Source organism: Leptonychotes weddellii, chromosome 6 (genome assembly GCF_054177405.1).
Source record: "Leptonychotes weddellii isolate Sample4059 chromosome 6, ASM5417740v2, whole genome shotgun sequence".
In the NCBI taxonomy this organism is placed as follows: Eukaryota; Metazoa; Chordata; class Mammalia; order Carnivora; family Phocidae; genus Leptonychotes; species Leptonychotes weddellii.
Window position 1 is genome coordinate 62,205,397 of NC_138374.1, and position 21,373 is coordinate 62,226,769.

A 21,373-nucleotide genomic window follows, 5' to 3' on the forward strand; every position below is an offset into this window, starting at 1 on the left:
AGTCTGCTTGAGATTCTCTCTCTCTTCCCCTCTGTCTCTCCCCCTGCTCACACTCTGAAATCTTAAAAAAAAAAAACTTATTCACCCTTCAAAACCAGCTCAGACGTCACCTCTGCCAATGTCCCCAGTGTTTGTTGAGTCTCCTAGGCCTCAGTGGCCCTGGCGCTGCCCTGATCACAACACTTAACCTCACATGTTGGCTGTTTGTGGAAATGGCATCTGCTAGAGGCTCTTCAGGTTCTGCAGGATGTGTTCTCGGTGCCTGACTCAACGTGACCCAGACTAGCGCTAAATAAATGTCAGCTCAATGAATGGCGTCACCCTAGCTTACAGCAAAATGGAAGCCAGGAGTCAGGTTGGTTAAGTGACTCTGAATTCCACTCTGGGCTCACGGCACAAATGCCGTAGGAAGCTAAAGTGCTTTTTCTAACTGCTCTGTACGTTGCCTTACACAGTAGCTCACCACTTCGGGAAACATCCGTCTGCCTTACAGTCTACCCAGCCCTCTGTTGGCCGCTGAGTAGAACAACTGTCCTACCCCAAACTTAGAGGGTACGATGTATGCCCGGCAATAAAGGACACCGGTGAATTTATTTTCTAATCATCTGTGGCATCTCTGTAAGGACAGTGTATTAGAAAACATGTTATGGGGGCACCTGGGTGGCTCAGTCGTTAAGCATCTGCCTTCGGCTCAGGTCATGATCCCAGGGTCCTGGGATCGAGCCCCGCATCGGGCTCCCTGCTCGGCGGGAGGCCTGCTTCTCCCTCTCCCACTCCCCCTGCTTGTGTTCCCTCTCTCGCTGTGTCTCTCTCTGTCAAATAAATAAAATCTTTTAAAAAAAAGAAAAGAAAACACTTTATGGTTTGGGAAATGTTAATATTCTTTGCCAAGCTGTATTTACAACAGTACACTATATCTGGAGTAAGAGAAAGTTTAGGACAATGTATATATATTTCAAATGGCATATTAAAAACTATGGTGGCTTCTGTATATATGCCACTTCACTGTCAGGCTGAGAAATGTGTCAGCCCTTCCCCCCAGCAAAGGAGCGGCCCCCTGCTGGCCCTGATTCCTTCCACTTCTAGCTCTGATAGCCTATCTCGCAATGAGATGAGCGCCCCCAAACTCAAAGGCACTAGGAACCTATGGTTGCGGTTCCAGAAGAACCCAGAACCAGCAGACCCAGGGAAGCCTTGCATTCTCAACGAGGGGGCTCCCCCAAGCCTGAGCCAGCCCTGCAAGCTTCCCCCCAGAGATGACGTAGTCCTCCCGGACTGACATGAGCAGCGCCTGCTGAACTTCATGTGCAAGAATCACCGAGTGGGGGCGCCTGGGTGGCTCAGTCGTTAAGTGTCTGCCTTCGGCTTAGGTCATGATCCCAGGATCCTGGGATCGAGCCCCGCATCGGGCTCCCTGCTCCGCGGGAAGCCTGCTTCTCCCTCTCCCACTCCCCCTGCTTGTATTCCCTCTCTCGCTGTGTCTCTTTCTGTCAAATAAATAATAAAAAAAAAAAAAAAAGAAGAAGAATCACCAGGTGGTCCTGTGAAGACTCAGGGCCTGAATCGGTAGGTCCAGGTGGGGTAGGAGAGCTTATAGCTCTCCTGTGTGTCCCAGGATGCCTGCTTCACGGGCCAGTCTGAACACTAGATGGCAACTGAATCTGCATTAGAATCACCTGCGAGACTTCTAGAACCAGGCAGAGACTCAGGTCTCACCCCTTACTAATTAAAACGAAGATAGGGGTTCTTGAGATTTAGAAGAATCTCAAGACTCTTTAAAAGCCCCCCAGAGTGATTCTAATGTGGTCAGGGCTGAGCACAGCAGACCCAAGGTTCAAGCATCGTTAACCTTTCATTGTCAAAGTTTCCGGAAGATGACAAGACTTCACCTGGTCCTCTCACTTTTACTGTTCTCGTCCCCCCTTTACAGTTGGGCCACATACTGAAGGCAATTTACTGCCATCTCTCATTTAACTACTACTTTCAACACAAGAAAATAGCAGAAACACTCTTCCTTCTCTGTACTCACCCCAGTTCCTGACGTACGGTCATGTACGTAACAGGCTGTCAACATGCTGGCCCATGAGGATGTTTTACTTCCTCTCTTGGACCCCAAAGGGTTGTGAATAAGCAATTATCACTTCTTGTCCAAAGAAGAAGGGCAGGGGGTCTGAAGTAGTCAGAGATACAACAGCACTGAGACCTACCTGTAAACAGGGGTCTACTGTGGATAAAACAGTTCCAAGAATAAATCAATAGAGGAATAGTGCTTCTTTCAAATTCTTAATGGCAAGAAAACAAACCATAATTTTCTTTTAGTAGTTGATTGGATTCAATGCATTCAAGTTCTGAAAACGGATGATTCTGAGTTCAGACCAAAATAACACACAACTACAGTCAGAGAGTTTAGCATTTTATCCTCATTTTTAACCTACAAAGTATAAAGCGTTCATAAAAGATTTTAATAAATATATTAAGGCTTAAGGTGATCATTGCTTCGAGTGGAAGAGGCAGGATTGCTTTCTAATATACTAGTTTACATTTAGAATTTTCCAGAACAAAACCGTTTGCCATCTTACAGTGAATGACACAAAACAGGAGCTTGCCCCTGTTTCTTTTTGCCAATGTAACCCATCTCCGTGTTCTCTTCCTCCGTCCTCCATCGGATAGACAAAGAAGGATCCAAATTTTGACTAGCGTGAGACCGTGGACATCCTGTTCAAGTCCTGAAAAGAGTAACAGCTGCTATTGCGGTTGTTACATTCCTGATTCTCTCCACTCTGCCACAAGCAGGTGAAGAGAACGCAGTTGCCTGGTGTGGCCCGAAATGTTTACTTTTTTGGTACAAAGCATTCACGGAGTCACGGGGACAGTGAGTAACGCAGCTTACAAAGAAAGCCCAACCAAGAGCCTTAAACGCTCACAAGACGAAAGCAAGGAAGGCTGCCGATGTATTAAGGAAGGGGGGGTCTGCAAAATGTTAGCTTTCCTACCCTGCAATCTGGAGGCAATTCCTACAACAGAGAGTATAGCAAACCGTCTACCACCTGCAAGGAAGTAACTAGTAAAAGTCGTCTGGGGTGAAATGCCCAGGAGGGTCTTCCCCCAGGATCGTCCCATTAGGTTCCCAGCATGGACAGGACTCGTGCGCAGGAGTGTCTCTGTACCGCGGTGCCAAGCACGTCGCCGAGCACCTCGAGGCCACCTAGGCAGACACTCCAGCCGTCGCAACAGACTGCCACGCATGTCCTCCAAGTTGAACCGGCAGCCCTGGCGGCTCGCGCCCGGGGACTGCCCGCAATGGAGGAGCAGAGGAGCCTTCTTGGGGAGGAGAAGCTGAGGCTGACAGTGGGTCTGGGAGCAGCAGCGGCCTCTGCGCCGAGATCCCTTTCTAGATGGACTCCAGAATCCAGTCGCTGCCAGAGAGGGAGGAGACAGGCCGTGACAGGTCCCTCGGGGGGCCCCGTCCTGCCCCATCGTGGAGGGAGCTGTGCTCCTGGAAATATTCCTCCTCCTCGTCGAAGAAGCCGTTCTCCAGAGCGTAAGTGCAGTCCGGGCTGGACGCCGCCTGGCACGCTCCCTTATACTCCTGAATGGACTCGTAGAGGCTGTAGAGCTGGCAGAGCAAGGACATGTCCAGCTGGCGGAGGCCAACCTTGAGGGAAGGGGTGGGGGGGTAAACAAGAAGTCAGCACTCGAGTTTAATTTTAGTTGAACCCTCAGCCAGCAACCTGCTCGAGCCAGCACATTCTTCCCATACAGGGAACGACTCGGAGCATCACTCGAATGCTCTGGATTTCCAATTTTGAGAAAACCTTAATTGTGGGATGCCCACACCTCAGACATGACTCAGCGTGGCAGGGAAGGATCACATCTGCGGGGTGGCGGGCCCCAGCCTGCAGAATTTACCCTGGCACTCAGGCACGCCCTGGGACAACAGAGTCCCCTCGCCAACGACAGCAGCTCACCAATCAGTGTCACACACCGCCCCCTGGAGCACCCACCCTCTAGGCAGCTCGGCCTCCGGGCTCCCATGAGTGGTGTTCAGACTCCCTCTCCCCCCGGACAAAGTCAGTCGTACCCAAAGACGACTGGGGGGATCACCCCCAGAGCAAGCAATTGAGTAAGTCTAGTAAGACTTGGGGGCGCGATTGAATGAGTCCAGAGAGTCTCCTGGGAACTACTTTCACCAGTGGTGGGGGAACAAAGAACATTGCAAAGTCACATATTTATCTTCAAGTTCCCCTCTTCCCATGGCCCGTCCCACGGGAAAGACCAAAATCGGCACAGGAAGTGCATTGTTTCCATCAATCCCAAAGAGAGAAGGGTTCATTCGCTAGGAAATGCAGCCTAGACTAGCGCACCTGACATTTTCACACGCGTGAGAATCACCTGGGGATCTTGTGACCCCCGCGGCTTCTGGCTCGGCAGGTGTGGGGACCCTGGTCCCAGGGCTGTTGAGCCCTGCCGTGGGGCAGCAGACTCCCTCCCAGTGGCAAGGGGAGAAACTCTAAACTGGAGGCTAAGAGACCTGCCTTCTGCATCTTGGCCCTTGAGCAAGTCATGTATCATCTCTATGCCTTGGCTGATGACAGAAGGGACTAATAATTTCTCTTATGGGGCTACTGGGAGGATTCTATGAGATATCCATCCATTTTCATAAGCAGTAATCAAATGCCTCCTGTATAGCAAGTCCAGGGCTAAAGCACGGGAATGCGCACGCAGAAAACACAGAGAAAGAGAAGATCTACAGTTTTTATAATTATCCAGCGATGAGACCTGCCACATGAGACTTCCACACAAGGGAAGCTGGGGTCGAGAAAGCAGCGTTCATCTCATGACAAGACAGGTGTTAAATGCCAAGTTATTCTTCACACCCTTCAACCACGCTAAATTGCCAAGCAGACAGTGGCTCTCTCTACTACAGCTAAACAGACCATCAAAACAGAACCAGGTCCCACCGACTTAGCATATTTCGCCACGACATTCAGGGAAGACTTCAGGATACAGATCTGAGAGGGCAGACCAGCTCAATGGCATCCTATTCTCAAAAGTACACCTTGACTAGGTAAAGCCATGGGCAAACCAAGAGACGCTCAGACTTGCCACAGATGGGTCAGACGCCATCACTCCTCGTCCTGATTGGTTGCGTGCCTGTTGTCAAGTAGAAAAGTGGGTTACTGACTCTGTGCTGGAAAAACTACCCAGACAATGCTGACATCCAGTTCCAGTGCAGAACCCAGTGTTCTTGACACAAATACCTGTCTTTCCTGGGTCCCTTATATGCATTCTCTTGTAAGCGCTGACTTCCAGGCCAGCCGGGCAGAAGAGCATGGAGTAACGAGTTCAGGCTCCGGAGCCTGCCTGCTTGGGTTCACAGGCTGGCTCTGCCATGTGCTAGTGTGAGACCATGGACATCCTGTTCAACTCCTGAGAAGCGTAACAGCTGCTATTGTGGTTATTAATTTCCTGATTGCCTCCACTCTGCCAGCCTGCAGAATCTCAACCTGGAAAGGAATGGCCGGTATGGGGCTTACCAGGCAGTAGGGTTCCTGCAAACAGCAGGGGCCCCCGGGGCGCCGTGTTCCTCCTGCCCCAACTCAGTCGTGAACACTGAGCAGGAACCACCCAACCACCTATGGGAAAAAGCTGCCAGTGCAGTCAAGCCAGATGAAAATTAGCCAGCAAACCTGCTTCCTGAGGACCAGGGTGGACCCTGTAGACTCTCGAATAGGAAAGGACCTCAAAGGTCTCACCTTCAAACCCTAAAACTCTTCTGCACCAGTTCATTCATTTCCAAGTGGACATAATGCTTCTCCACACAAAGTCAAAATCTCCCAGTCTGTAGGTTCTAGGGCCCTTGATGCTACGTGTAACTGTTCTGCATACACACATCTAATTCCTCTCTTAGCCGCCTTTTAAATATTTGAAGGTATGGGGTGCCTGGGGGGCTCAGTCGTTAAGCGTCTGCCTTCAGCTCAGGTCATGATCCCAGGATCCTGGATCGTGGCCCCTCCACTGGGAGTCTGCTTCTCCCTCCGCCCCTCATGCTTGCTCACTCTCTTTCTCTAATAAATAAATAAAATCTTTAAAATAATTAAATAACTGGGGCGCCTGGGTGGCTCAGTCGTTAAGCGTCTGCCTTCAGCTCAGGTCATGATCCCAGGGTCCTGGGATCGAGCCCCGCATCGGGCTCCCTGCTCAGTGAGAAGCCTGCTTCTCCCTCTCCCACTCCCCCTGCTTGTGTTCCCTCTCTCACTCACTGTGTCTCTCTCTGTCAAATAAATAAATAAAATCTTTAAAAAAAAATAATAATAATTAACTAACTAAATATTTGAAGGTAATTTTCATTCCACCGCCTCTACACCTCTACCCCCTGGGTAGAAGCCAATAGCTTCAGGTCTGTCAACTCTTCGTGACGTCCTCCTGGCCCATTTTGACCACCGGGTCCCTTCCCCTGGACTGGCTCCTGTTTCCCACGGCTCCTCCAGTGTCCAGATCTGAACTCAGTAACCATTCTGCAAGATTCCGTCTTGGCAAGGTCACGCCTACCTATCTGTTCTAGGATTTAATACAAGGAATGTAAACTTTAATAGAGTCACACCCTCCCAGAGCCGCAGTAGTGTTTGCTTAAAAAGTCATAGACTCATACAACATTGGATGTTAACTACACAGGAATTAAAAAAAAAAAAAAAAAATCATAGAAAAGATTCATCTGACGTCCTGGAGCTATTTCTTTTTTTTTTTTTAATATTTATTTATTTATTTATTTAACAGAGATAGAGAGCACAAGTAGACAGAGCGGCAGACAGAGGTAGAGGGAGAAGCAGGCTCTCCACCGAGCAGGGAGCCCAATGCGGGGCTTGATCCCAGGACCCTGGGATCAGGACCTGAGCTGAAGGCAGACGCTCAACCGACTGAGCCACCCAGGCGCCCCTCCCTGGAGCTATTTCTACTGAGTCACTCTGACACCAGGAGGGTTGGGCTCTCCCAAGCCCGTTTCCCCCCTTGGAAATGAAGAATGGGCAAACAACAGAAGTGGGGGGCGGGGAGCAACATGCTCCTGGACCGGGTCTGACTTTCATCCTCTGGGCAGGTTGGGAGTGGGTGCAGGTGACAGCAGGGCTCTAGAACCCTGACAGGTTCTCAGCAGCTGACGTCCTCTGAACATGCCTACTCAAAGCCCTGCAGTCCCGGGCTTTCCTCCTCAGGTGCCATGTCCAAGGTCTTCCAGGCCTCGAGTCGGATTGTGTTCTGGATCTCTCTGCATTGCAGCAACCCATGACTCACAAAGCTGCCCTGTCTTCAGGTGGAACGCTGGCCTAGAAACAGAGAACTGACCCGCCTAGGAAGACAGCTCGGTCCCTCGCACACCTATCACACACCTGAGCAGACGCCAAGTGCTTAGGCTAATTGACCAGGGACTGAAGCACACACGCGTGCAGGTACATGACTCCGCACATCCCAGCTTCTCAGCGCCTTCTGCAGGCTCTGGGCCAAAGCTCATCTGACTTACCAGCAGTCCCCCAAATTAGCGAGGAGGGCATGAGGCGCAAAGCCAGCTCCCAGCCCGGATGCCTCTCCCTCGGCTGTGGTTGTTTCAACACTTGCGCTTAAATTTTCTAGAGGCAAATTGCAAATCCCTAGGCAGCATTCCACGATCCAGTCTGACTCTCCTCTCCCCTACCTGCACCTCATGGCTCAGTTGGCCGGAGGCCCCTTCCCGCACACTGTTCCGGACCTGTCCCCACCGTTGTCTGTCAAACTCTCCTTGCTCGCCTGGCCCAACACCACCTTCTCCTCCACTCTTTGGACTTGGACTGGTTCTGCCGCAGGTGCTGCTCACTCCCCTGCCCTGTTATTCTCTACCTTTTGCTGCTAGTAAGCACATGGGTCTTCTTTCTTCGAATGCGGGACGAGCCCACATGCAGTGGCCCCTTCTCCCTCTGGAATCCCCCAGCACCTAGCACAGAGCCTTGCAATGTAGACACTCAGATATTGGCCGACTCTGTGCAAACACCTCTCAGTAGAGACGCCCTCCCAGAGGACATCTGGCTGCAGCAGCAACAGCCTGGCAGTGGGGTCGTGTGGGGACGAGACAGCCCCTTACCACACCCCGCAGGTAGCCGCAGAGGTGGCAAGGCTGACAAGGCAGGCAGCCCTTTGTGCCCAGAGTACCCCCCTTGTGCCCCTGAAGAAAGCCCCAGACCACATGGTTATTGCCACATCGACAAAAAAAGACTCACCTCCCGCTCGACAGAAGACCCAACCCCAAGTTGGCTCCCTGAGTGCTCTTTCTAGAGTCACACTTTCCGCAGCTGGGACAGGGACTCACGACAGCCCCAGAAATCAGTCTCTCAACCCTGAAGACCTGAGGCTCTGGGCATATGGGAAGGGGAGAGAGGGACCACGCCAGGGAATTAAATTGCAGAGTTGTTTCAGAACATGATTAAATCACCCACAAATGGGAACGTGTCCTTCCAGAAAAAAAGGACTGGGGGGTGGGGAACGCCCTCTGCAAGCCCACTAACCCTCAGCACTGTCCCCATTCTCCAAACAAGGGAAGCCTGTCATCTTAGTGATGTGTTCCCACATGTCCCTGAAGGACAGCTGATCTAATTCACAGCTGCATTCAGAAAATACAGCTCTTTTTTGAAAGCAGATTTTTAAAAATTCAGATACTTGAAGAAAATTACAGAATTCAAAGACCCTGTAATTTGTAGCCCTTATTCTAGACCTTCACGACAATTAAGAACAATCAACAAGTTTCCACCGCTTTCAGCTGCTAACGCCATTCCTTCCTCTGTCTGGGCTTCCTGCTTAACTTCCTGATCATTTTCTTCTCTTTTCCCGAGCACAGAGCTCGCCTGCACCCCTCCGACTGCACGCACAGGTGGCTCACCAATCCAGAACATCTCTAACAAGGGGGCCAAACAATCCTGAATCGTCCTCGAAATTGTCTCAAAAACGCACAATGGACTGGCCACATGAATACACCTCAGACAGGCTGGTGGCTCCCAGCTGGGTTTTGGGTCATTACGTTTCTGACTATCTTTGGAGGGTGCCGTGGGGGAGAGAGTTCTTCCAAACTTTCAAAAAATCACAACAGACACATGACCATTCGGATACAAGGCTTAGAAGATGGAAGGAACTTTTTAAAAGGAAACTTTTGTTGGGTCAAAACCAAGCATCACGAAAAACTTTAGGATATTTTTAAGAAGTAAGTTGTATTTACGAAAAGTAGTCTGTTTTTATTTATGAAACTAAAAATGAGTTGGTGTAATTCACTAGTACATTTAGGAGACATAAACAAAAGCCAACTTCTTCTAAAATACAGCAATGAGTAGAAAACAGAACAGACATCAGAAGAAATGGTCTTATTTGCGCCTTGTTCCAAGACCCCCCGCCGAGCCTGTGGGCTGAGCTGGGGAGAAGCAGGGCAAGGTGTGGGGATGGGTTAGATCAGGAAGTCATGCTGGGGTCTGCTCTGAAATGACACCCACCCCCACACTAGACCATCTATCTCCCTACCACTGCATTCCTCAACCGAAGATGATAAATACCCCACCTCACACTGGGTGGGAGGGATGTACAGATTCCAAGTGAAGCTACAGAATCATGAGCTGTAGTATGGGAGTTGGGGGGGGTGTCCCCAAATATGGGGACAGATGCATAAAAAGTTTGTTGTATGAAAGTTTACATTGAAACATAAAGTGGAAGGAACGTGGTTTAAAAAAATAGGGTATAGTCATACAATAAAAACTAGGCGGTCATTTCAAAGGATGAGCAGCTGGGTATGTACTGGAGTAGAAGTGACCCACGTGCCTTGCACAAAAGCTCAGGTTACCAACAGTATGTTAGCAGGAACTCCCTTTATATGTATACACACACACAGGTGTGCAAGCTTCTGGTGGGAGGAGAAAAGGTCTGGTAGCAGAACTTACTTCTAGAAAGTGGGATCGGTATTCACAGCCTTCTATACTGCTTAATTTTTTTCTCAACGAGCATGATACTCTTAACTGTAAAAACCAGTAGTAATAAAAAATCGTATCATGTAGGCACACTGCGGAGGACTGCTTGGCAAGGTCTATCAAAAGCCTTAAAATAGGCCGCAACTTTTAACCAGCTGTTCATTTCTTTTTTAAAAGGATTTTATTTATTTATTTATTTGGGGGGAAGGAGGGGCAGAGGGAGGGAGAGAGTCCCAAGTAGACTCCACACTGAGCGTGGCACCCCACAGGGGGCTCGATCTCACAACCCTGAGATCAGGACCTGAGCCAAAACCCAGAGTCCAATGCCCAACAGACTACGCCACCCAGGTGCCTAGGTTCATTTCTAGGAATTGACTGGAGAAGGAAATCTCAGCTGGACACAAATACGAAATCCTCATCCTTGCTCTGAGAGGTAGGTGTTGATTCTGTTATGAATAGGAAGTTGGGACCCTGAAGGATGAAGGCCCTTGACGGAGGGCCTACAGTGGGGGGCAGGGAGCAGCATAGGCACACCACACTCCGGCCCCCCGCTCTGACCATCAGCCTGTCCTGTCTGTGCGGCTGACCCGGGCACGGAGATGACACAACGTCGTCTGCTGTGGTGTGTGGCAAGCTGCTAACGTCAAGGGGACTTTTATTTTCGGCTTTTCTGAATTTTCTGGATTTTCTATCATGAATGGGCACTAACTTACAACGAGACCACTTCAAAGTTATCTTTTTCAAATGTTAGTGAGTGACTAAGCATATACAGATGGCTCGTGAGTTTATTTTAGAAAGGACCTGGGAAATGCCCCAAATCTAATCAAGGTGTCCAGGATGTATCTGCGGGGCGGGAATGTAATAAAGCAGTGACCTAATGGATCATAACCTGATTTCTGAATAAAGGATGTGATAACAGAAGGACACTGACCTGCATACTGTTTTGCAAAGGAAAGCCCAAGAGAAAGGCTCCTTGGGTGTTGATCAGTAGGGAAGGGGCTATGAACTCGGCTACTCAAGCCCGACTTGAAATACCCCTGAAGGACCTCGAAGCTCCTGGCCTGTCATTCTGTGCTCACTAAGCGAGCTTCCAATCCATCACGTGGCTCTTGCACTGTACTCTCCCCTCCTGGGTGGAAAAGCATTCGTGCTATTTGGTCTGCTTTATCCCCTGTGAATACTCTGGGCCCACGGGCTGAGGACTAGACTCTCCAGAGCCGCGGTGAATCAGACAGAACACAAGCTGCACCCCCACCCCAGATTAAGCCACACCCAAAGCTCGCGCAGCTCTGCACTCGCCCATACACCCTCTCCAGTTTCGGTGGTGTTTTTCTGCTGACAGCTGAGGACATCCACGCTGACAGAGCCCATTCTGCAACGTCTCCTCGGACATGCTTGTTTCTCTCTCACCCCAAGTAATAACTGGCACCAGTGAAGCCTGTTTCCTCTTGCGCTGCTCTAGGCTGAGCTGAAGAAAAGCAATCGACCATTTTCTTTTAAGTAATGGCTTTGCTCATTCTTTTACTTTTTTCCCATTATACAAATAAAACGTTCTTATTATATTAGAATGTCAGTGGTTCATAATTATGTAAACCATCCTTCCCAAATTCCATGGTCTAAAGCAGCTATCTTCATATGTTTTAGTCTTGGGACCTCCTTATATTCTTAAAAACTCTGGAGGGTCCCTACAAGCTCTTGTTATGTGGGTTATACCTATCAACATTTACCTTATTAGAAGTCAAAACTGAGAAGCTTATTAAAGTTTAAGGTGATCCACTTAAACATAAATAGTATACCCACCCATTACATGCTAACATGACATTTTTATAAACAATGCCATTTTGTAAATTTTTTTTTTTTTTTTTACCATTTTGTAAATCTTTTTAATGTCTGGCTTATCTCCTACATTTGATCCTTTGTGTCAGGTTGTTTTGGTTGAAGTAAATGAAGAAAATCTGGCCTCAAACGGATATGTCATAGCCTTTTAGAAAACTGGGTATTCTTTTTTGACGCTACCCTTTAGTTGGCCACCGTGTAGAATTTGAAACTATGCCAATGAACTTTTCAAACTGTTATATTAAAATCCATTAGTCTTGCACTTTGAATGGATCTTTTAATCATGCGTGATTCTGTAACAGCAAGCATTGGTTCTACAAAAAAATGTGAAAAACTGACTCAACTGAATTATGCAGATCTTCCAAGTGTTGATCCATTTCCTTAGGTAGTATTTTAAAACATCACATTTATCAATATGACCACCACATAACAATGGACCCCGAGAATGTCTCCAGACCACACTTTAAGAACTGCTGTTTTAAAGATACCCATGTTTAGGGGCACCTGGGTGACTCAGTCCGTTAAGCGTCTGCCTTCGGCTCAGGTCATGATCTCAGGGTCCTGAGATCGAGCCCCGTGCTGGGCTCCATGCTCAGTGTGGAGTCTGCTTGTCCCTCTCCCTCTGCTCCTCTCCTCCCCCCCCCGCCCCCATTCTCTCTCTCTCTAGAATAAACAAAATATTAAAATATATACACATTTAAAAAAATTAAGATACCCATTTTTAGCAGTTTAGTATACATCCCTCAAGACACTATGCTTATGCAAGTTGTTTTTTAGCTAGTGACCACATATACAAATGTAAACATACACTGTTTTGTAACTTTTTAATACTATGAACATCTGTTTGTATAGTTACCATTCTTTTCAATGACTGTATAGTATTCCATCACTATTTTACATTATATGATTATATATCACTGCAATACCCATCTGGGTACAAGTATTATTATTCACTGTGTGACTATAAGATAAAATTATAAAAATGAAATTGCAGAAGGGGAGAAGGGAAAAGGATGCTTTCCTTCCAATCCCTCCCCAGCCCTGGGGCTGCAAACAACAGACCATCATTCATCAGGGATTTATATCAAAGCCTAAAACCTCATTACTCAAGATAATGAGCACGGACATGGATACACTGATGCTGAAATTAGGTGGGACTGGAGGGAAAAACATCACTGGCCAACAACACATTGGAACACAACACACATTTGAAGGTTAGTTTGTGTTTTGTCATTTTCTTGACTGATATTCAATTAACTGAAACTCCCCCTCTGCAAGAGGAGATGCAGTTAGGGGAGAAAATCTGAAGTGAAAAATCAGAAAACCAAGTTCTAGGACAATTATAGAAAACCTCCTGTCAGCAGCTGGTGTTTTGCAGACCTGACATAAAAAGCACAAGAAACTCTGTTTTTATGGTGTCTATTTCCCCAAACCCTCACCATTGTGATGGTCATTCTTTTCGATCTCTGCTGGTGTTTTAGATAAAACATGATACCTTACTGTTTTCCTTCGCATAGGGTTGTTAAACACCTTGCCATTTCTCTTTTAACTGCAGTGAACTTGGCTATCTTCTCTCTAATTCTAAGGGCAGTCGGCAACATAAGAACACACCAGGCAGCCTCTTTCCATGGTCTCTGGTCTCCAAATGTACCGCAGTAATCCTCCTCAGCCCAGCTTCTCCAGGCTGTAACAGGCCCCCAGAGGCTGCCCATCCTGGGGAGAGCACTAGTCAGAGGACAGAGGCTCTCCCTTCTCCCCGTACCCTCTGCAGTCAAGGGCAGCGCCTCCTCCCAGAATCCTTGCAGACGGGATTCTACACCCTCAAAAGTAGGCCAGCCCAATGCTCTTAGGGCCAATCAGGGCAGTGAGCAAAAAGCGCTCATAAAGACAGAAAAGGCCACGGGCCTTAATGAGTTTCTGCAGCACCACAAGGAAGCCTAAGGGTTTGTCTGTCTCCAAAGTTCCTGGAGGAGGATGTACATCTCCGGGTTAAGGGTCCATCAGGGAAGGAGCAACAGGAAAGAAAACCACCTTTACGCGCCCTGCCTACTTATCACTTGGAAACATCTGGAGCCTGTGGGCAACTAATGAGATGAATAGAAGGTCTGGGCTCTGGAGAATGACACTGGCTAATTGGGGGCAAATATCTCACCCAGCCAGTCTCACGGCTGGTTTCCTGTTGGTGGAGTCTGTGGCCCATCTGTAGGTTTTCATACACAGGATCGTGAAAACTAGCTTTTCCAACTGAGGTCTGAAGTCTCTGTGGCGTTCAGGTGGGCATTCTAGAAGCAAAACTGCAAAGCCTCCAACCGCTGCTTGGTGGCAGGGCCACTGTCCTCATTCTGAGCCCTCCCTGAACTTCGCTGCCCACGCCGCCTCAAAGATCTACAGCAACGCTGGCCCAGGGAGATGCAGAAATGCTCGGGCTTGGTCCACTTGCTCGGTGGAGGTCCTCTGGCAGTGAAGAGGTGCCCAAAGTGCCAACAACTGGGGCACTTTCACATTCACATGCAACAAAGGAAGGCCTTTAACCTCAAGTGGGGGAAAAGCAGAGGATGTTGCTTCTTGCAAGGTACTTGTTAAGTTAGGAAAAATATTCATTTATAGTCTCTACAGGTCGGGGCAGTAGTAGATAAGGTGGTATGAAAAAGTATCTTTCAATCCTCTATCTTCAAATCTTGGGACTGTAAATATAACCTCACTTAGAGGTAACATCAAAAGTGAATGAAACCAGGGGCGCCTGGGTGGCTCAGTCAGTTAAGCGTCTGCCTTCAGCTCAGGTCATGATCCCCGGGTCCTGGGATCGAGCCCCGCACTGGGCTCCCTGATCAGCGGGAGCTTCTCCCTCTGCCTGCCCTCCACTCATGCTCTCTCGCGTGTCCTCTTTCCCTCTCTCAAATAAATACATAAAATCTTTAGAAACAAAACCAAAAGGAGCCTTTGTGGCATTTAATTCTCTTTTTCCCCATAGGGGATCTATAGCTGAAAATAGTGAAGTGCTTGCCTAAATTATATCACGTAATCTAATAACAGAATTCAAGCTCTTGATGCCTGGTTCAGGAGCTGCCCAGTTCTTTTTTTTTTTAAAGAATTTTTTTTTTTAATATATTCATTCGAGACACAGAGATACAGAGAGAGAGAATATGAGCCGGGGGAGAAGCAGAGGGAGGGGGAGAAGCAGGCCCCCCGCTGAGCAGGGAGCCCAATGTGGGGCTCGATCCCAGGACCCTGGGACCATGACCTGAGCCGAAGGCAGACGCTTAACCATCTGAGCCACCCAGGCGGCCCAGGAGCTGCCCAGTTCTTAAAGGGCTTGTTAAAAATGCAGATTCTGCCTTCTCCTAGATTCAGATACTGTTGGCATGCGGCCCAGGAACCAGCATTTCAGCAAGCAGCCTAGGGGATTCTGGGGCTGGTGGTCTATCCTTTGGGGAACACAGTAAACCATGCTGGTGTTAAGACCAGTGAAAACAAAAAGACAGTGTTAAAGGCCACCGGACATTCCCAGTCTCCTGTGATCAACATCAATCAAGAGTGCTATATTGGTTGCTAATGCTTTTATTCCGGATGGCATTTCGTAGGCCTGACTTGGGATTGGACCTTTACCATAAAACCTTTTAAAGACTAAAATCCCCTTGCTAAGACACTGGTTTCACACGCAGGGTAAGAACTGAAATCCACTGGGATGTGGGCTATTCAAGCTAATGCATGTGTCCTGGAATACAGTTCACTGCACAAACTCATCGCACATTTAGTTGTTCTCTCAACAAAAATGCAGGGAAGAGAGCGTTGCTGGTCTCAGAAATCAAGCTTTATTTAATCAGGTTAAATTCTTCCCCTAAACCATTGCAGCTCAGGAACTCAAAAGTTCCGTGTGGATGATTTCCCACTCATGCATGGGTTGGTGACCAAAATAACTACTTTTTTTATTTTTAAGATTTTATTTATTCATTTGAGAGAAGGGGGCAGGGGCAGAGAGAGAAAGAGAATCTCAAGCAGGCCCGAAGCTGGGCTTTATCTCACAACCCTGAGATCATGACCTGAGCCGAAATCAAGAGTCGGCCATTCAACCCACGGAGTCACCTAGGTGCCCCACTACTTGACAGTTCTAAGAAAAAAAAAAAGGGGGTTCCAAGTCAAAGCTACTAGAACTTGCCCCTGCTGGTTTGAGAGGCAAAACCGAAGAACCCCCAGGGATGCTGCCCTCCCCCCAATATCTGAGGATCTTCTGTCTGTGCTTTCGTGACTCTTTGGGGTATCCAAGCTGGATGAGCTAATGTCACAGAGCTGCTGGGCGGGTGGTCTATGTACAAACTTCAAGGAACGCATGTGTCAGGGGTCCCTGACGCTTCAGTCATGTGCAAGGATTTGAAATGCCAACTGAGGTCTCCTGAGCGAAGGTGACTTTGTCAGCTTAGCAGATAAGAATCTTTCAAACTGTGGGGCCCCTCAGGGCAAAGTATTTTTACGTAGGAAGAGGTCTGTGTATCTAATAGTTTGGCTGTTCAGCAGCCCCTTGCTCTGTATCTGCAAGCTGGCCTTTCTTTGCAGGAATCCCCAGCACCCCCACACCCACCCCATCCACATGGTCACAGTAGCTCGGTTAAATGCAGTCCTGTCCTCAGTCACTACTAGCTGGACCAGACTGGCCAGACAACCCAAGCAGGGCCCACTGGCGTCCATCCACACAGTATTTACAAACTGGAACTAAGAAGCATGGCCAAACCTGAGCATGGACCCGGTTAGCAGCTACAGTGCAAAAAAGTAGGAAAACAAAATGGTGGGGGAGAGAGAAGACTACAGTGGACTTTCTGGGGGCCCCGTCAGCCCTGGTTCTAGCCTGTCTCTGTATGTCCGGCCCTTCAAGATTCTCCTTTTGTAAGAGCTACTTCAGACTGAGTTACGATTACTAATACAGAGACTCCAGTCAAGAAAACTGAGAACAGGTCTGAACCACAGCACTCCCACTGCTGTAAAGATGACCACATCTACCAGCAGGTGGAAGCTCCTTAGGAGCTAGAGAGTTCCCGTTCATCCTTGTTATCTCCACAGCACTTTACACCTAATGCACACCCCCTAAACATCTGTGGAGTGAGATTTTAAAATAACACCTGATGTTTAAAAAAAAAAACACAAACTCAGCCTCTTGCTTTAAAGGACTCTTCTGTTCTAGAGAGCGCTAACCATCTGTGTGACCCTCATGGCTTTCCAAATGGGCCCACTGGGGCAGGGGCTGGGGACCCGCAGCAGCACTAAGCTTCACAGAAGAGGGGTTCCTAGAGCGTGAAGTGCTGAAACGTGGGGTGCAGTGGAAACCACGATTCTCAAGCAGAGCACAGCGCCACCAATCACGGGACGGAACCCTGTGCTCTCACAAGGCCCGGAGGCGGACCGCCCCAGGTTCCACCCTCGCCATCCCTCAAGTGCGTATCACCAGGCCCAAGTCTCTTTGCCAGCCTCCAGCTCCTCATTCTTAAATGTGTGACATACTCCTCCACTGATGTAACGGCCAACCACCGTTCCCCCAAGGAGCCACTCCTCTGGACTCCGCCATTGCTGCAATGAAGCTCCCCTTCCCAGTGATGGCTTTGCAAGGTCATTACTGTGTCGCACAAGGGCATACCACAGTTACTGCACGCAGTATAATGTGTACTGACTAGGAAAACCTTGGCACTCTGTGTCCCCCAAAAAGCAAATAAGGATGCATAATGTGATCCGTGTGTATCTGTGTTAGTGTGAATGCACACAATGCAATGGTTCACACAGGGCTTTGGGGGGGCACCTGGGTAGCTGAGGTCATGATCCCAGAGTCCTGGGATTGAGCCTTGCATCAGGCTCCCCGGGAGAAGTCTGCTTCTCCCTCTTCCCTCTGCCGCGCCCCATGCTTGTGCTCTGTCTCAAATAAATAAATAAAAAATCTTAAACACACACACACAGGGCTTTGGTACACATCTGGTTGAACATGTGATTGTAGGGGAGTTAAATTCTGAGTGATTTTTTAAAAAATATATAAAACAGGATGGACCTAGAGGGTATTATGCTAAGTGAAATAAGTCAGAGAAAGACAAATACCATATGATTTCACTTACATGTGGAATCTAAAAAGCAAAACAAATGAGCAAACAAACAAAAAGCAGAAACAGACCCATAAATAACAGAGACCATACTGATGGTTGCCAGAGGAGACGGGGTTAGGGAGGATGAGCAAAATGGGCAAAAGGGAATGGGAGGTGCAGGCTTCCAGTTCTGGAATGACTAAGTCACAGGGATGAAAAGTACAGCATAGAGAATATAGTCAATGGTATTGTAACAGCCTTATGTGGTGACAGATTGGGACCTACACCTGTGCTGAGCACACCTTAACAAACAGACTTGAGTCACTATGTTGCACGCCTGAAACTAATGCAACATCCTGTGTCAACTATACTCCAACAGATACATAAATAGATAAATAAATAAAATAGACGTTGAGTATCCATCTCACGGAGAAGTTATGACGTATATAAAGCATTCACATTGTGCCTACACAGGAGATTTCCCTAACTATTAACAGTGATGATCTCTAGGTGCTTGGACTGTGAGTAATTTTTAATTGTTTTGCTTAGCCGCACTTTCCATAAAAATGCTGAAGTCACCTCCCAGCCTCGAATAGTTAACCGGCAATTCCTGCACTTTCTGCATCAGAGCAGTGTCCCCCATTGGACTCCTGTTTCCCACTCACGGGCCCCCACCCCACTGGAGGCGCTCCCCTTCTCCAAGCATACATCTGGCATCTCCCACTTCCCGCTCTTTCTACGGCCCGTTATCACATTGGTGCTGTTGCCTTATTCCAGCTTTGCTGCTCCTTTCCCGCAAAAAAGAAAAAAAAAGAAAATTGTGTTGCCTTCAGAGGCCTTCCCACACCACCACTGCTTGCACAGGACTTAAAAAAATAATAATAAAAGATTAATCACATTAATCTGTGATTGCACAGGACTTTTTCAAAAAGGGATTAATCACATTCTGCCACGACTGCTAGCATGTCCCTCGACACGGATTTGACCTCAGGCCTTCCAATTAAATAGATCAACACAAACTATTCCACAGATAATTCAGGAATGAACTCAGCTTAGATTACCACTCAGACCCTGCCGCCCCAGGTTAGTAAATCTCTTAAAGCCAACAGACCTAGAGCACTTTTAAAAAGACCTTGTGACATTCTGTGAAAGGACCTGTCAAGGCCTGTAGCCGTATCTTCCTTATCTTTCTTGCAGCTAAGTATCAGGCGGACCAAAGATGGCTGTTTATTTTCCTTGTGCTTCAAACAGTTAGGCTTAGAGAGCGCTCTGGTCCAAGGCATAATTGTAAGGTTGTGGCTGTTCTGCAGTTGCACCAGGAGGGACCTGGAAAAATACTTTCGGGAATGGCACACTGACTTCCAAGCCACCGGAGCACGTTATAAACCAGAGTTTCACAATAGGAGTGGCCCTGAGGGTTTCCTGTCTCCTCCAGTATGGGACTTAACCCAGGAAGAGCCTTCCCATTTCACTCCCATACTTAGGCTACATCTAACTTCAGACCATAAACATACTAGGTGTAGGTTTATCTAATTAAAATACAGCTCGCTAGCTGTGCAATGCTGGTGTCGATTAATGTTTATTAATAAATAAAAACGGTTGTCTTGGAATTTAAGTCCTTCTGTAAGAAGCTTAGAAAATCTATTCAGAGAGGATTGGAAATCACAATTTCAATGCCAGCTACAGAGTGGGAAGACAATATCTAATTGATTAAAAAATGTCAATTTAAGGCTGCTTTCCTAGATTTAATTAAGTCTTACTTTTCAGAATGGATATGCTCCCGAAAAAACAAGGAGGCATAAATTGAATGTTTCTAAACAATATCTTAAAGTACTAGATGCATATTTAAAGGGTTTTTGTGATAAGCTTTTTGGCAAATTTATTCTTGGGAAAAAAAGCAGCTTTCATAGATTAGATTTCCTTAGTAAAGTTTTTACCTGTACTTAGAACCTGCACTAAGAGAAAAGAAGGGGCAGATTCCAAGAGAGCGGGTGGCCAGGGGTAGGTGATCAGGGGCCAGCGAGAGCATAGAAAGGAGGAAGTTTCCCAGTTACCAGCTAGCCTGGCCTAAGCCTGGAGGCGAAAGCTGGAGAAAGGCTCAATGCCACCTAAATCCCTGCCCTTGCCCTGCTTTTGGCGTCACCTGAAATCGCGTCTCCCGGTCCACACACATCAAATGTACTTCCCAAGGACTAAGCCCCATTGTCTGGCGCGCAGACACAGCCCTTAGAGCCCACACTGGCTTCACCCAGACGGGGAGCGCACCCCCTCCATTCTTCTCAAGCGGGCTTGGGGGCTCGGCCCCACCGCGCTGAGAGGGGAGGGGCCGAGCGTTCGCCTTCACAGCCATCTGGGGCCGAAGCCATCCCGCAGTAATCGGATTCTGCACGAGCCGCCTGGGGCGCGGGGGAGGGGGCGAGGGCCGTTCCAATCTGCTGTCTACACTCGCGCGGACAAAAACTGTCCTCTCCAAGGCAGAAAAATACAATCGCGCACAGGTCTAAACCCCGCCGCCGCAGTGAAAGCCTTTCCCCGACCCGGGAGGTCTGTTTCACTCCGGAGAGGGGTGATCAAGCCGCGCCCGCCGCGAGGCCACGAGTGAACCCCACGCCGCGCCTCCCGCCGCCCGTTTCCGAGCCAGCTGGGGCCGGACTTGGGGCGCCCGGGCTCCGAAAACTGCCTTTTCAGTGGGAAGCCTCCCCGGGTGAGGGTCCCACCGTGGACAGAGAGGACTAGTAAAAGGGGGCTGCTGAGAGGACAGTGCTCCTCTCTCGGCGCTGGAGCCTGGGGCAAAAGAGCCAGAAAGGGGCGGGTGGGCGCGGGGACTTCCGGACAGAGCGCGGGTCCCGGCGAACTTTCCCGGGACGGCGAGCCCGGACGGAGGAACACCCCCCGCCCCCGCCCGCGGAGCTCCCCTTACCATCTCCTTGCGGAGCAGGGCCAGCGCGGCGTCCAGGTTGGGAGGCTTGGCGGGCAGCCCCGCGGCCCGGGCCCCTCCGCCGCTCGCGCCCCCGCGGCTCAGCTCGTCCTGGATGCGCGACTTTTGCGCGTACAGCCGCTCCAGGTGCCGCCAGCCCCCCGACGCGCCGCCGCCCGACGCCGAGTGCAGCAGCCCGCTCAGGCTCTTGGGCAGCGGGGGCAGCCCGTCCACCCGCAGCCCTCGGACCGCGTCCGCCACCCCCGGCGCCGCTCTGGCCCCGCTCATCGCGCCGGACCCGGCCACGCGCCTGCCCCGCCGCCGCCGCCGCCGCCGCTGCCCCGGCCCCAAGGCTCTCCCGGCCCGCCCCTATCCCGGCGGCGCCCCACCCACTTCCCCTCCCCAGAGCCCCGCCCCCGCCCTGCATTCCCCGCCCCGCGCCCGGCCCCCTCCGGCCGGCGCCCCCACGGCAGCCCCCGCCCCCGCCCCCGGCTCACCTCCAGTCCCGCCCATGAGCCCCCAGGCCCCCTGCCCCTGTGCCGGCCCTCGCGTCCCGGCACGCCTCCAACCCCGCCCCCTTACCTCCCGCCCCG

The 21,373-nt window shown here is 49.5% G+C and overlaps 1 protein-coding gene across 1 annotated transcript; it reads right to left on the minus strand.

Annotated features, from left to right (window-relative positions):
* Nucleotides 1–2,400: 2,400 nt before the first annotated feature.
* On the minus strand, nucleotides 2,401–21,108 carry FAM89A (family with sequence similarity 89 member A). The gene is made up of 2 exons (XM_006747409.3): nucleotides 20,784–21,108; nucleotides 2,401–3,655 (listed from the first exon to the last, which is right to left on the minus strand). Exons 1-2 carry the CDS (start codon nucleotides 21,066–21,068, stop codon nucleotides 3,392–3,394), a joined length of 549 nt encoding a protein of 182 aa, XP_006747472.2. The 5' UTR covers nucleotides 21,069–21,108; the 3' UTR covers nucleotides 2,401–3,391.
* Between the last annotated feature and the right edge of the window lie 265 nt (nucleotides 21,109–21,373).

Excerpts from the sequence above, each read along its gene's own strand:
- FAM89A (XM_006747409.3), bottom strand. The coding sequence starts at position 21,068 with ATGAGCGGGGCCAGAGCGGCGCCGGGGGTGGCGGACGCGGTCCGAGGG. Across the intron at positions 3,656-20,783 it reads CCCTGCTCCGCAAGGAGATG|GTTGGCCTCCGCCAGCTGGA; the intron begins GTAAGGGGAGCT and ends CCTTCCCTCAAG.